This window comes from Pituophis catenifer, unplaced genomic scaffold, assembly GCF_029215685.1.
Source record: "Pituophis catenifer annectens isolate HBS135680 unplaced genomic scaffold, rPitCat1.0.hap2 SCAF_2, whole genome shotgun sequence".
Lineage (NCBI taxonomy): Eukaryota > Metazoa > Chordata > Lepidosauria > Squamata > Colubridae > Pituophis > Pituophis catenifer.
Window position 1 is genome coordinate 19,397,105 of NW_027256882.1, and position 16,480 is coordinate 19,413,584.

The 16,480-nt window shown below is 39.6% G+C and overlaps 1 protein-coding gene across 1 annotated transcript; it reads right to left on the reverse strand.

The window, feature by feature from the left end:
* Positions 1 to 1,490: 1,490 nt before the first annotated feature.
* Positions 1,491 to 12,769, reverse strand: LOC139309965 (vomeronasal type-2 receptor 26-like). Its single transcript, XM_070934145.1, has 4 exons — positions 12,512 to 12,769; positions 5,466 to 5,678; positions 3,115 to 3,241; positions 1,491 to 2,395 (listed from the first exon to the last, which is right to left on the reverse strand). The coding sequence occupies exons 1-4, from the start codon at positions 12,767 to 12,769 to the stop codon at positions 1,491 to 1,493; spliced, it is 1,503 nt and encodes a 500-aa protein (XP_070790246.1).
* Between the last annotated feature and the right edge of the window lie 3,711 nt (positions 12,770 to 16,480).

Sequence of the window (16,480 nt, forward strand, 5' to 3'; positions counted from 1 at the left end):
TATGAAGGCTATTGCTTAATGCATCGTAAGCTGCCCTGAGTCTCCGGAGAAGGGTGGCATATAAATCAAATTTAAAAAAAAAAATAGAACAATTTTGATATTTAGGCTCATTCAACTATTGCATTTGCTTTGTTTTACTGTATTCTTACTCTTTTTCTCTTTACTTCCTGTCTTCCAGCAAAGCAACGGTTTTACTAAAAGTTTCATCTATATTGGCCAATGTGTAGGTCAATCATGAAGATATAAAATGAAGCAGCCACTGGACTGTCTGTTTGTCAATAACTCTTATTGATAGGCAGCCAATCTATCGATAGCACAGAATCATTCCACTTGGGGAATCTTTTTGTGCTATAAGGGAACGAACTGAGATTTTGTGTTCAAAACATTCTTTCTAGGGGCAGATGAGCAGTTTTTGGAGGTGTTTCATAGTATTTCTCAGTTGTCCCCAACACATAAACCACCCAGCCTTAACTCTCCAGGGCAAACCCTTTTCTATGTTGAGTCTACTCGCATCAGGCACCAGTAGGTCAGCCAAGCACTCTACTGGGGGGAAACCACTAGCAACAACAATAGCAATAGCAATAGCACTTATATCCCGCTTCACAGTGCTTTACAGCCCTCTCTAAGTGGTTTACAGAGTCAGCATATTGCCTCAAACAATCTTTACCGACCTCGGAAGGATGGAAGGCCGAGTCAAACTTGAGCCTGATGAGATTCGGTCTGCCAAATTGCTGGCAGCCAGTGATCAGCGCAAGTAGCCTGAAGTACTGCACTTTAACTACTGCATCACTGCGGCTCAATAGAAATCTCCAGGGGAGCAACTGTGTATGACTGCTTCATTGTCATAATAAGAATGCATGTCTCTTCTTATCACCAATCCGGGGCGAACCGGTAGCAACCCACCAATGGTTCATATGTGTCCTCTGTTCAAGGGTTGCATAAGGCAAATATTGGCTAACCTGTGTGCTGACAAAAATTCTTGCCTCTCCAATCTTCCTAAGAAAGCAGGACTCTTGGAACTGCAGTTGTTCCAAAAGGAGCTTTTACTGAAAGGTTTGTGATAGCAAGAGATCTAGGCAAGAACTGAAGCTTCTCATTTAAAACCAGCTATTTAAAGCAATGCTAACCAAACCCTCCCACATTACATCATTGCAGGGAAACAGAAACAGAAATTTCATATAGAGACTAGCACAGTAATGCAGGAAACAGAAACTTCATATATAGATCAGTTCATTCCTCCCCTTTCCTCCCACTAAAATGCCAGCGTCCCTGTAGAAATTTCTGAGACCTGACAGCTACCAACAGTTTAAAAACATGAATATTAACTATGAATGTATTTTATTGTTTAGTGATTATCTTGGATTTTAATTTCATTAATCTAACTTTTTTTAAAATAACCAAATTGTCCAATAGAGGGAAACAAAGCATAAAAACCAATAAAAATTGCAATCAATAATTAAATATTATGATCCTAGGAAACAATTTAATTATCAGTCCCCTACTTTTATCACTAGATGTTCCTTAGTGTTTAGCTCTGGTCTAAGGATGATAATGTAGCACTTGGGGCAGAAGATGCAGCCCAGCAGTCCAGCACTGGAGGCCAACATGGAGAAGACCTGCACAGCCACCATGGACTTTCCTTTGGTGCTCAGGTAGGTGGGCAGGAAAGAGACCCAGACGCTGCAGAAGACCAGCATGCTGAAAGTTATCAGTTTGGCTTCGTTGAAGGCCCCAGGCAGGTTCCTGGCCAGGAAAGCCACTATGAAGCAAATGACAGCTAGGAAACCCATGTAGCTTAAGACAATGTAAAACATGGTAGCAGAGCCTTCATTGCATTGAAGGATGATCTCTTCAGGCTGGGAGTGAATGTCAGAATCAGGGAATGGGGGAGATACTCTCAGCCACATGACACAGATGAATATTTGGACACCGGAACAAGAAAGGATGATGGAGTTGGTCAAAGTCTTCCCCAGCCACCTTCTCATCCTGTTTCCTGGTTTTGAGGCCAGGAATGCCAGCACCACTGTGATTGTTTTGGCCAACATAGAAGACACAGCTACTGAGAAGACAATGCTGAACACTGTTTGTCGGAGAAGACAGGTGGCTTTCCTTGGCTGGCCAATGAAGAGAAAGGAGGATAAAAAACAAAGCAGGAGGGATATCAGGAGGATGAAGGAGAGTTCTCGGTTGTTGGCTTTGACAATGGGAGTTTCTAGGTATTGAAGGAATATGATTAAAACAAGGCTTGTGGTTAGGAACAAGAGTAAGGCAAAGGAGATGAGGATGATACCCAAATGTTCTTCATAGGACAGAAAGGTTATTCTTTTGGGGATACATTGGACTCGGTTCCTGTTTGGATATTGATCATCTGGGCAATTGGTGCATTTTTCCGTATCTGTGAAAACAAAGTAACATTTCTTTTTTTAGTCTTTAAAATTTCAACAAAACTTTTGAATGAGATGGGATACTGAGAGACAGGAAAGCCTCAGTAAATTCTCACTCCTGAAAATAATATTCCCCAATATATACAATTATAAAAGCAACAACAACAACAAAATAAAATTAAAAGAAGAAATATCTGGCATCACAACCTCACTTCTCTGATTCTTATTTTGCATTGACCATAACATATCCCAAATGCCTGGGATAAGTAGCAAGTCTCCAGGCTTTCATTTGTTCCTTGAAACGAACTTCTCTCCCTCCATTGTTCTTCTCAATTAGATATTTCAACTTATAAAAATTCACGATCTTCATAAATATTGTCTGATTAAACAAATTGATTGATATAGTTTTGGGCTTTTAATGTTAAGTTGGTTTGAGTGAACAAAATCCATTGATCTAAAATTGTCCCTCAAGTTACAAGAATTTACATGTTCCTAAGAAAGATAAATATGGGAGGACACATCCAAACTGGCAAATAAAAGAGAGGTATCCTACTCACAACATCCTTCTTCCTACCTCATCCTTCAAGATATTTTTCTCTTCCCATTGTGGAAGAAATTGGACACAATGAAAATTAAAAAAAAAACCATCAAATGTATATGTGTCTTTAAGATGCATATTGATCAAAGCGCTCTGGGTGAACCCAGTAAGTTTCCCTATGGTGTTACCTACCTTTCTGAATGGAGATAGTTCCCTCTGGACAAGGAACACAGTCATAGCAGCAAACTGGCTCTCCTTCACGAGCCTTCTTGACAAATCCAGGCTGGCATTTTTCAACACATTTGGACTGAGGCAGAGACTAAGAAGAAAAAGAAGAAATGGCAAAGAAAATACGTTGAGACTCATCATCTACTGTATGTAAGATGGAGGTAGATATGAACATTAGCCAAATAGTCTCTGGGCTTCACATACACAAATATGAAATCTCTGAATACTTCCAAATGGTTACAGGAGATACAATTGCAGGCAGATGGCTCATTTAATTCCTCCTTTTTTCTTGGGGCATAAAGGTAAAGGTAAAGATTCCCCTCGCACATATGTGCTAGTTGTTCCCGACTGTAGGGGGCGGTGCTCATCTCCGTTTCAAAACCGAAGAGCCAGCACTGTCCAAAGACATCTCCGTGGTCATGTGGCCGGCATGACTAAACACCAAAGGTGCACGGAATGCTGTTACCTTCCCACCAAAGGTGGTCCCTATTTTTCTACTTGCATTTTTTACATGCTATCAAACTATTAGGTTGGCAGAAGCTGGGACAAGTAACAGGAGCTCACCCCGTTACGCGGCACTAGGGATTCAAACCACTGAACTGCCGACCTTTCAATCAACAAGACTCAGCATCTTAGCCACTGAACTACCGCATCCCTTCTTGGCATATATCAGATTGCAAAAAAGTACATTTCTACTTAATAAAGTCTGGAAAGATGAAACTGAGAAAAGATTTAAGCATCAAGTGACACCTGGAGGTTCCACCTCACAGTGGAATTAACATAGCATTCCTCTATTTTTCATATAGGCATGATTTTAAAATAAGATATTCACTCATAATAAATTTTACTGTAAAAGATTTATTAAAATTTTATTCCATTAAATTTGTTAGAATAAAACTGTGATGAAGACAGAAACTTCTGACCAGTAGGGTCTGGAAAGGTTCCTTCTGGAGTACATTGCAAAGCTGCTTCCCTTTGAAAGGATATATCTATCATCCATCCATCCATCCATCCATCCATCCATCCATCCACCCACCCACCTATCATCTATCATCTATCATCTATCATCTATCATCTATCATCTATCATCAATCATCTATCAATCATCTATCAATCATCTATCATCTATCATCTATATCTATCTATCTATCTATCTATCTATCTATCTATCTATCTATCTATCTATCTATCATCTCCCAGTTAATATGCAGAGAAATAATGGCTGTCAACCTTAAAGGAAATGTATAGTTAGGAGAGATGGAAATGAGGTCATGAAAACATGTCCCTCAAAAAGCGTGAATCAGGCATCTTTTGTTGCAGCATATGGCACATGAGTATATGAGCCCTATGTGGGAAAGGGATATCTAACACAAGGTACCCAACATGAGGTCCTTTCTGTTGAAAGACTACAATGAGATGACACAAACTCACAGGGAAATAGATACTCATATTTATTATTGGCTTGATTTGCTGCCTCCCCGAGTGTCTTAAGATAGCTAACAATCAAGATAAACAATTGGATTCAAGGGATTTTCAGATGAAGTGCACGCTTACAAGCCAATCCCCAAATCTAAGTAATATTTCCCTCAAATTTGTCCCTTATTACTTCTGATATCAGAAATTGCTTTTCTTTGCATCAAAATCATGCTTTAGTGTTTCAGTTTTCAAGCCATTATCATGGTGAGATGGGCAGCAAATAAATTTAATTAATAAAGAAATAAGCTCACATCAGACCAATTATTATTATTTCATGTGAACTGAAAGCCTTGGACCTCCTTCCTAAATTCCACTATCCCAGCTGGGTTAAAGAGATGCATGTATAACTATAGTCTCAGATGACTAAAAACATTGCAGACTATGGACCTGCAATTTTAGGAGATCCTAACTCCAACCCGGACAAGATGGTTAACAGAATTACCTTCATCTTGGATAATTGAAGACAAGGAACAAGTGTACCTAAAGCTACTAGCATGACAATCTTCAGCATATGAGGCTTTTCTCACCAGTTTTATGGTGATTAATTGCAGAAGAGCGATTAAATGGCAACAATTTGTGTCCTAAATAATAATCAAACCAAATCTCAATTTGGATATACCTGAATCAGTTTACAACATGGTCAGCATGATAGCATCTGAAGGATACCTTGGGCAATAGAACTGAAGCCTCCTTATCTGTCTAAGAAAATTATGGAAGTTTTACTCCACACATTCAATTCTCAGACAAGGTTACCCATCTTTTTGACTAGGTATAGCTCACTTGAAATGGGTCCTGATTGTTTGGGGGAGGGAGAGAAAAGACATCAATATTTTCCCCACCTTGTTGAGCCATTCCAGTTGTGACAAAGCATCTTGCTTGATTATAAGTCTCTGCCTTTCAAAACTCCCCAAATCCTTGTCGATGGGATCCTCCTTAGGGAGAACCACCCTAATAAGGATCTCCAGATCTGCTGATACGTCTCCATTTTGATCCAAGTACACGTTCATTAGGGAAAGATTGTACAATTCCTTCTTCTTTAGAAATGGATGGATCTAGAATGGAAACATTGAGCAATTTTGAAAGCAGAAATCTTGGTTTCTTATCTCACATGGTCTTATATTTGAATCTTTCTTCTACAGTTTTTTTTTTTAATTTGCACGTATTGTGAATTGGGAGGAGAAGTGTTACCAATATCTTCAAAACTCTAGAAAAAAGACTCGGTGTCAGGCCTGGAAGCCATCTTTTGCCTTGGAGCTTCAGGCCTGCCACATTTACTACTGTGGGAAACTGGGAGGGGCAATTGTATGGAGCGTGCCTACCATCCCTGTCCTAATGTTTCCTTTTATTCGTATCCATTTCATGTATTCATAATTATGTTTACACTTGTATCTGTTATAAAATACATACTTGACGAAATACATAAATAAAATAAATATAGCCATAATAACATTCTTTCTCAGAGAGTCAAGGACAGCTTGCCCCGCACTTGGAGAGTTGGAACTGGGAGGCATTTCCAGTTGGGACGGTGCTTTGATTGGGCCATGTGATGGACATGTAGGTGTTGGGCAGGGACTTGGACTTTCCTTTGGGTGGAGAAAACTTGGAACCTTTCAGATTCGGGTTTTCCCAGATGTGCCGATATGACATCTCTAATAAAATGGAACTTTGAGGAAACTCAAGCCTGAGGGGCTTTTTGTCGGGGGTGTTACTTGGAACCCTGACACTCAGTAATATTTCTCAATCATGTAATATACCGACCAAAAGTATATTGACAAGATATAATTGATGAAAATTGTCATTCTAGGAAAGGTCACAAATCAATTAAAGAAAACCCCCAAATAACTGGAGTATTCATAACCTCCTTGAAAACATCAGGGTGGTTACCAGAGAGCAAGGATTTGTTACAAAGAAAGTTGCAGGGCTAATCTTCATCCAGGTAGAGCAGACAGGAAAATTGAACTAATTCTATTTTATTATAACACTATACCATGTTTCACTGAAAATAAGACCCGGTCTTATATTTTGGGGGGTTCCAAAATAAGCACTAGGGCTTATTTTCAGGGAAACACCATTTCAGGGTGATCAGCCCACCTGGGCACCCCACCCCCCATTGCACATACAAGAGATGGGACCGATGATATCTGGCAGCAGCTACAGCCCACCGGTCCCTTGGTTGGCACACTTTGGGGCTGTGCAGGTCGTGCAGCTCAGGTGAGTTGATTCGCTATCCAAGCAGCAGACTGATGCAAAACTGTGAGATGGGAGGCAGGTGATCCTGACATGCCGCATGGGCAGCAGACAAGCTGAGAGACACAAAGATGAACCTCTCATCACCATCTGCCCATGCCAGCCCACTGACTCTCAGCTTTCCTGCACTCCACTCATCATTCTTCTCCGGTAACATTACACTACTAACCAGAGCATACAAAACATTTGCTAGACCAATTCTTGAATACAGCACATCTGTTTAGAACCCGTACTGCATATCAGACATTAATCCAATTGAGCGTGTCCATAAATATTTCACAAGAAGAGTCCTCCACTCCTCTGCTCGCAACAAAATTCCTTATGCCACCAGACTTGAAATTCTGGGCTTAGAAAACTTAGAACTATGCCGTCTTCGGTATGACCTAAGCATAGCTCATAAAATCATCTGCTACAATATCCTACCTGTCAATGACTACTTCAGCTTCAACTACAACAATACACGAGCACACAATAGATACAAACGTAAAGTGAACTGCTCCAAACTCGATTGCAGAAAATACGACTTCAGCAACAGAGTGATAAATGTCTGGAATGCACTACCTGACTCTGTGGTTTCTTCCCCAAACCTCCAAAATGTTAACCTAACGCTGGCTACTGTTGACCTCACCCCATTACTAAGTGGTTTGCAAGGGGTGTGCAAAGAGCACCAGCGTGCCTACCATCCCTATTCTAATGTTCCCTTAAATTGGCTTTTAATTGACTCTTGGCTTTCCCACAGCCCATGCAGTGCATCCAGATCATGTGCCTCCCTCACTGCCTCTGCCTCCACCTGCTGCTTGGACAGGTAATCAACTCACCTGCACTATGTGAGCTGTGGCTACTGCTAGACACAATTGACTCCTCCACACTCGCTGCCTCCTATGGTGGTCATGGCCACCCCTTCACTTGGGCTTATTTTGGGGGTAAAACTTACTTTTGGGAAAACACGGTATTAATAATGTGAAGGTCCAGATCTTTCATGAACCCTTTTGATGGTTGAAAAAAATAAGGGAGGATCTTTTCTGAGTTTCTTTCTCTGCCTGGTATGCAGCTGTGGTACACCCAACACCACTATCTTATCTAATCTTTCCCAACACAGCATCTTTTTCTCTGGTTCACCAAACCAATTCCCACATATCATCACCTTTCCTTATTCAACTGTGTGAATGCTGATGGTATAACTTGATTTTAGCAAAGAATCAACAAAATCCTTCATGATGTGATGAATATGGATCTAATTAATTGAGCACTGGATGGGATGATCATTATGTCTTTAAAATTGTACTCAAATAAAATTTAATCTTACCGATAAAATTGGGGAGTTAACAAATACAATTAGACCTTGGTCATTGATTCTTTTTTATTTTCATTACTAAAGGAAGTAGATAAATCATGTTTTGTGATGCAAAAATTATAACAACACTTGGACAAAGTATCTTTGTTCTGCTTTTAAAAAATTCCCAGTTTCCAGAAAATAAAAATATGATTTTGTGATAGAGAGAGGTGCATAAGTTAAATCCAGTTGGAAACTAACTAATTTTTAGAATTTGGACTTGATACATGATTGTATCTTGTATAACACAAATGAATGGGAGCCAAAATCTATATCTTTCTTTAAGCTTTCATTTGTAGATTCTCTCACATTATTCTATATGTGGAATGGTTACTGATTATAGTAAAGTAGTAGTAATAATTTAATGATATGATAACCATATTACTAATTTGATGATAATGTCATTAATGATCCAGTGGAATCATACCAGGTCCTCTCGAAGGAACCACACTTGGAGAAGACGTTGCAAAAAAAAATTCATCAGTTTTAGGCAACGACAAAGAAGCCAAGGAAACAAACAAAAGAAGTGCTTTTAGCCTTGAGGAAAGACAACAAGGAGAAGAGCTATGTTGGTATACAGGAGCTTAAAATCAGAAGGAATCTCAGAACATTTGTTCGAATATACAAAACATCATGATTGTAGAAGGCAAGATTCAGGGCTCTTCCAACAAGTACAAGATGTTGGACAGAAGCTTAAGATCTTAAACCACCAAGCTGAGAGAACATCAATGACCCTGAAAAGGAATTTAGTTTGATGTACCCTTGTTGGGACCCCATACCTTCCATGGTTGCAGCCTTGACAGCCCCAATCTTTCTTCTCCTTTCTTTCTTCTCCTCTTGGATTTGGATAGATCATTTAAGGCATGGACCAGAATCTTAATGACACTGTAATTGTAGCTTGTATTAATGATCCAAATCCTGTTCTTTTTCTCTTGAGTATCCAGTGGTGCTTTCTGGGTGCATCTTCTCCGGCCTTTGACAGAAAAGATGTGTTTTGAAAGAGAACAGTGAAAATATTCATCTTGAAATTCAGATTCCACAGAGAACTCTGTTTTATAGGCATCATCTCTGTTCCAACTTGCTTTCCGCTGAAGAGGAAAGCTCCAAACACTATGGACATACTTGAGAGTCCTGTAGTTTTGAAATATATAAAATCCAACCATTGTCATGATCCAGACTTTCCCTTCAATGGGTCCTGGCAAAGCTTCAAGTGTTGAATGGAAAGGAAGAATTCTGTCCCAAATGGAATCATTCTCTATGAAGTGAATAAAGACATTGACTTGTTTCCATTTAGAGAGGGCATCCCTGAGGGGTACTGTGCTTCCAGTCCTTGAAAATCGTTGTGATATAACAACACAAATTCTATTCTTGACAAGCACGGGAGTAAAAGTTCTCATGAAATTCTCTCCCTTTTCTGTGTCTGGAGCAAAGACACCAATCAAGGTCCATCTGAAATGGAGGAGCACTTGGACAATTGCTGGGTACTGGATTCCTTGTATAGGGAGCATCGGATGGAAAAAAGGGTATTGACTTTTATCACTCAGAGCCTCTGAAACAATTCTAAAACTGGTCTGAAAAAAAATAATAATGAAGAATTCTGTGTTATACTTGTGGCCCCACCAAGTCCCAATTTTTATGAGTTGGATTTAATGAATTCTACTCTTTTCTCATGTACATATTAGAACAGTTTCTTGTTGATTAGTCATTAGGCCATATCAAGATACAAAATAGAAAACAGAGATCATTAACAAAATAGCATATAAATGTAGATTTTTTTAAAAAATAGTGCAATAGAATAAATATAAAGAATGAAAATAGTATTTCTTTACGATCCTAGAATTTATCACAATCAGACCATAATTTCCTTCCAAAAAGGGTTTTATTATATACAATTTTTGAATTCTGAGCACACAGGAAATGCATTGTTTAAAATATTAGGATCCCAATAAGTTGTTTCTCTAAAGTGCAATCCAAGATATTGATTTCCCACTTTCTTATAGAATTGACATTCAAAATAATAGATGCATTACATCTTCTATCTCTGGAGCTCCACAAAAGAAGTATACTCATTGTAAGGGATTTAACTGAATATGTGGCAATTTGGAAGGTACATTGTATCATTTAATGCACTTAAATGTGCCAATCTTACTGATATATCTTTCTTCGTTTTGAAAATTTTGGATTCTTTGTGCAGCATTTTTTTTCTCCAATTATATTAGGACTACAGTTCCTAATATAATTTCTCAGTTGTACATTTCAAGGCCTTTATAATAGAAATTTGTTTGTTCTAACAGAGATTTGAGATGGACAGTCTCCATATTATTAATTTCATAGAAAAAAAGAAATACATAATTTTAGAAATTGTATAAATTCCCAATTCAACTTTCAGGACACCTGTTGAAGCCCTTTTATCCATCCCTAAGATACTTCTCAGATGATGTGATTGGATTTGTTCTAAGTTCAGCTCAATATAAGTGCATGGTGGTGACATTGGCCTTTTCTACTTTAAAATTTCAGGCTAAGAAAGCTGCATAGGTATGATTTATTAAAAATCCTTTTAACGATACATTCACTTGTGCCTTTAACATTTAATGTTGAGGGAGCCAAGATCCAGTCACAGAGAAAAAATACCCCAATTAACCCCATAGCCATATATGGTAATGATGTCATTTTCCAAAGACCATAACTTTTGATTTTGACTTATCAATAATCAGATAATACTTAGGAGCCAAGTCTTCTTAAAAGTATATGAAACCCAAATCTCAGATTGGCAGCACCTTTGTCTTACCTTCTGCTAAGGATCAGTCCTACATCTCAGGCTCCGTTGATCCTAAAACATGGGTCCCCAACCTATGCACCATGGCCCACTAGTGGTCCATGAGGAATTTGCAACCGGGCTGCAGAAATAGCCGGCAAGTGTGCATCAGCACACATGCATCCTCACTTGTGTGCTCTATTAAGCCAGCTGCTCCCCTTTACCACCCCCACCCCCACTGGTCTGCAAAGCTGGAAATGTTGGGGAACTCAGTCCTAAAACAGACTTTCAAACAAATGAACATAGAACATGAAAAAAATGGAATAGAAGGGATATTTGAGGTCTTCTAGTCCAACATTCTGCTCACACAGCAGATCATATACTGGCCTGTTGTGTGGATATTTTGGTGGTTTAGGGGTGGGGAATTGTGATGGGGAGTTGTGTGTTTGGGGATTTTTATGTGTGTTGGACCTGGTCTTTGAGTGTTAAGTAAATTTCGTTGTATGGGTATACCATGTATACACGTACAATGACAATAAAGTTGTTATTGTTGTTGTTATTATTATTCTCTTTTATTCATTAAAAATGAAACTCAGTCAACTGGACATTTAAAAATGTGTCACAAATACCATCAACTAGTGCAAATCGTTGATACGGGTTGCTGCCAGTGTCCTATCTATCAACCAAGTACATTCTTAAAATATATGATGTTCTGAGTAGAGCAGTTTTTTTTGCACTTCCGCTGGTGTTATCGCAGGAAGCTGCAATTTCTTGAAGTGTTTTGTGAAATTCTTGGACATGGTTCCAAGTGCCCCGATGACAATCTTTCCCAGCATTAGGCTCTTCTCCAGTGAGTCCTTCCTTCTCATTAGGTGGCCAAAGTATTTGAGTTTCATCTTCAGGATCTGACCTTCTAAAGAGCAGTCAGGGTTGATCTCCTCTAGGACTGACCCGTCTGATCGCCTTGCAGTCCAAGGGACTCACAGGAGTCTTCTCCACTACGATAGTTCAAAGGCCTTAATTCTTTGGTGCTCAGCCTTTCTTATGGTCCAACTTTCACAGCCATACATTGCAACTGGGAAAACCATAGCTTGACTAGTTAATGTTAGTGGCCTCTAAATGTTCATAATACATATATGTTTTATCTTCAGTAGGAAAGGTAATCCCATAGGACTCTTTTAACAAATCTGACATTTTTCATGATTGAAGATATCATTATTTTGGCTAAGATCATGTAAAAATATATGAGTTTTCCATCAGTCCTGTACATTCCTATTGAATAGAAGACTCCTTGATTGAACAGAGACCCTCTCCTCACCTTCAAAAGGTGCAGAAGAAGCCCTCTAAGCAATGGGGATGATGTTATGAAAAGAAACGTCTCTTTTGATCCTTGCTCCCTCCCCACTGTATATCCCAATCCCTATTCATAACACTTACAAGTGCCATGGTGAAAAGCAGCTCTTGAATTCCATAGAGAAGAAATGGCTAAATCAATCACTCACACATCAATACCCAACTCACTTTAGAGAAAGGGAAAGACGAGCACAAACCTGTGGGACTTTGTAGGGGCCTACTAATGTTGACATCTGGATGGAGATGTCTCTGCTAGCTCCATCAACAAGAGCCAAAAGATTGTCCTTCCTTCCACAGCTGTAGTTGGGAACATTGGCTTCTCCAGTAGACAGCATATCCAGCAAGGCGTCTGAAGTGCCAAGTGTGTTATCATAGTTGTCATAGATGTTGTAGCCAAGTGTGAGATTTTGCAGGAGCTGGGGATTCTTCTTCACCATTTCAATATTGAAAATCATGCGTAGTATAATTTCATTTCCATAAAATAAACTAGTATAAACCATGTTTGTATTAATGTTAGCATCATCAACAGCAACAAAAATACTTTTTCTCTATTTAATCCTCTTTTTTCTCTACAAGCTGTGACTTAAGCCAATATTGATCTAAAATCAAAGGAAATAATAATCACCCATCACCCTTTAATATTGTGAGTGTTGAGGATGGTGATAGTCCTAAAAAGGTTTAAAATACCAGAAATATACCATTATTTTTAGCAGTACTAATATTAATAGTCTACTAGACAGGTTGCAGAATAATTCAGAAATTAAAGTACAACTGCCATAAAAGGAAGATAATTTTTGATAAGTGACCCAGAGAAGCTGTTCTAAAAACTACTCATCTTCTATTCCTTTGAAAATCACACATTGAATATCAATTGGTTATAAAACATGGAAATGGTTGGGCAAAAGAAATTAGAACCATTTCAATTATTACTCTCAACATAAGTCAGTATTCTTGATATGAATTTAGGATTGAACACAGAGAGGAAATTAATGTAGACTTCTCTCAGGTTTCATTTACCTCATGTTTCTACTCTCAGAAAATAAGACAAAATATAGAAGCTGTGAAAATCAAAAAAAATTCAAGAAATTAGTTAGGTCCCGCAATACTAGAGTAAGTAAAATAAGAAGAAGAAAAAAAAGAAGAGTGTTAGAACTGAAAATAGAGGTAATGAAACTCCATCACTCCACAGTGAATGACTTACAACTGAATCTGACTAGAAGGAGCCATGTTGAAAGGCAATGTTGCATGTGCTATTGTGGATGCAGAGGTGACTATATTGATAAGAACATCTCCTGGCGTATAATAGCCCCGTGGCTTTTCTCCATCCTGGTTGTCCAAATTCAACGGGCATTTCATTCTAAGTTTCCCAGAGACTGGCTGGGTCATCAGCAACAGAAACAGAAGCAAGAGGTCCATAATTCATAGCGCTGAATCAACCCTCCTGTTTCTAAAGAAGAATTAGGAAGAATTCAAAGTGCTCTCACAGGGTGGAATAGCCTATGGCTTTCCTGATTCAAACAGAGACAAACCTGTAAGAGTACATTCAAGAGGACGCTCCTGCCTGTCCCATAACATGAGCCACAAAGAGCATAACCCCCCATATTTATCCTTTTCTAATGCAAGATCTTTTCACATTACTGCAGTCCGGTGTTTACATCAAAGGCAGTCACTGGAGAACTAGGAGAAGAGGTCTCAAGGCCGGTATGGTAATAATAACAGTGAGTTGAAACTTCTCCTCTTGGGACCCTGAACTTCTTTCATATAAGGAGGGGTAGCTGGAGAGAAGCATATTAGTGAAAGTCACAGATTAACCTCCTGGGGCAACTGTTCTGTAGTGGTTACAGACCTTCGTTTTAGGATCTGTCCAGAAAATGGTGCTGGGGGAACATAGTTCAACAGCCAGAAAAGTGTCTCCTGCTGTTCTTCAATATGGCATCTTGCCTCCAGGGATTGCTAGGGAAGGTCACCCAGAGCTATGGAATTTGGTGCCACTCGCACTTGGTGGCACTTAACTCTAATGCTCACTGTGCTTGTAATGCTATGAGAGCAATCATTATCCTTGAACCCAGACTAATATTAAGAGTAGGGCCTGTTTGGGACTTTCTTTTCAATGAGATCTTCATGTATTAATCTGAAATTGGAGCTGACTTTAGAATTCCTTGTAACTGAAGTGAAATTTCATTAGCCATCTGTTCTAGAAATATCATTTTTTCATAACAGCTGGCTAAGAGATAGGAACATGATAATATCATTGACTAAGAGAAAGAAAATTATAGAATGGATAGAAGTTTTTGATCCTTGGCCTAGAAGGGAGAACTGGGAGGTCTGAGTGAGAAGGGGAGTTGATGGGATGAGCAGGTCCATCCTTACAATGAGGAGCATAGGATGACAAATATCCCAGGTCCATTATTTGAAAGTTATCCCACTGTGTGGTCCTCAGCTTCCAATCTCAGTGCCTGGCTACCAGATCTTCAGTTTCTCCAGGTTCCAGCTATTGTTTCTGAATGCCAGGTTGATGTGCAACATGGCTTCTCTTGTCCATGATGTTACCTGCCATGTCTCACTGAAACCTACTTGTGCCCAGTGTCAACTCTGAAGCAAACCTGGCTGAAGTCATCAGGTGCTGCCTCATAGTTGCCATGAAGCCTGAGAGGGGGAAGGGAGGGGGAAGCAAATAGTCAAAACAAAGAGTTTTCCTGTGGGAACCAAGGTCATTGAACAGGTGGCTGTTGAAGGAGGAGAAGAGCCTGAAATCCATCTTCATTAGACTTGGGAGGGGGGATTTTTACTCTTTTAATTAGGTGAAAAAAGCAGGAACTGTTAGAGTTGGTTTTCACTGGCTGTGCCGATATGATGTATCCAATAAATGTGTTCTTTTTGTTGCAAATTCTATTTTTCCCCTTTATTTGAACCACCATTAACTAGATTAATACAGACTCAATACTCCAAAAGGACTGGAAACTTTAACAGATGATTTGGGTTTTCTCTCCCCATTGCCTGGAGAGACATTTTCATTTCACAAAAGCAAAATTTACACATCTTCTCAAAAAGGAATTGTACATTATAAATGCTTTCAATTAAAGCCAATATTAATCTTAATACTAAAATTGTTTTCTACTACAGCTCCCTATTTTTTATAAGCTCTTTATCCACACTATTTCCTTTAATGTCCCATTTCACTGCATCTTCCTACTTTTTATCTGTTTTTAGTTTCTGTTTCCTATTTTTCTTTTGCCAAAGCCTTTCCTTCACTTTTAAAATATTGTTTAAATATTCTTTCTTTTTTTTTTTCCTACTCTGGGCTGCATCAGAAGAAGGTTTCCTAAAAGAGAGAAGATTTCAATTCCTCCAGTTCTGAGGGAAGTCAAGACACTCGCCTCTCTCTCTCTCTCTCCCTAGTGGCTGCCTCTATTCCTGGCCTGGCCCTGTCATCATGGCAACCCAGCAGCAGCCAATCAAACAGGAGGGAAGAGACAATGGTTGCCTGGAAACTCAGCCACCAATCAGCCTCATGGAGAAGAGTTTATTCATGGTTGAATAAACAAAGGCAATGGGGCAGGAGAGGAGGGTATCGGGATAAAATTCAAATCTTTTTGTGATGAGAAAGAGACAAAAACTCCCAGAAATGCAGAGGGAGGGGTGGCTGAAGTCCTGGAAGGTCCTCCCACCCACAACTAGAAATGGCTGCCGGGAAGATATTCTCCTCCAGTGGAGGCTTAAGTGGAAGCAGTAGCTGCCCAGGAGAGTCTTGCTGGAGGGTGTTCAGGTGCCACGAAGGACCCCCAGGATGCCCCTTCCTCAGAGCCACAGAGGGCCCCTCTAGGGAAGACACCCCCCTTGCCTTTTCCTCCTAAGCAATGTCAGGTCAACATTTGAAGAAAGGCCCTACACGGCTTCTCCCTGACAGGAGCCTTTCTTGGAAACAAACAAAGACAAACTGGAGTTTAACAATCCCTGGTGGCTGAATTGCCCTAAAAAGCAACACTGAAGCCCAAAGAACAGGTTAATTTCTTCGCAGAATGGTGTGTGCGTGAAGGGTTCCCCCAGATCCCCTCCCTCCTTCCTGGCCATCCTGGGCCTTTTCTGTGATGGCTCTTGGGCTTTGCTTTCCCCCCTGAGTGCCCTGTGTGTGGAAAGGAGTGGCAGCAGAATATGGGTCCCTTTCC

What these genes read in the sequence shown, in the direction of transcription:
- LOC139309965 (XM_070934145.1), bottom strand. Translation starts at nt 12,769, where the DNA reads ATGATTTTCAATATTGAAATGGTGAAGAAGAATCCCCAGCTCCTGCAA. An exon ending in AACTGGAATGGCTCAACAAG is followed by an intron (nt 3,242 to 5,465) that starts GTGGGGAAAATA and finishes TTTTCTTCTTAG; the next exon opens with TCTCTGCCTCAGTCCAAATG. An exon ending in AACTATCTCCATTCAGAAAG is followed by an intron (nt 2,396 to 3,114) that starts GTAGGTAACACC and finishes TTGTTTTCACAG; the next exon opens with ATACGGAAAAATGCACCAAT.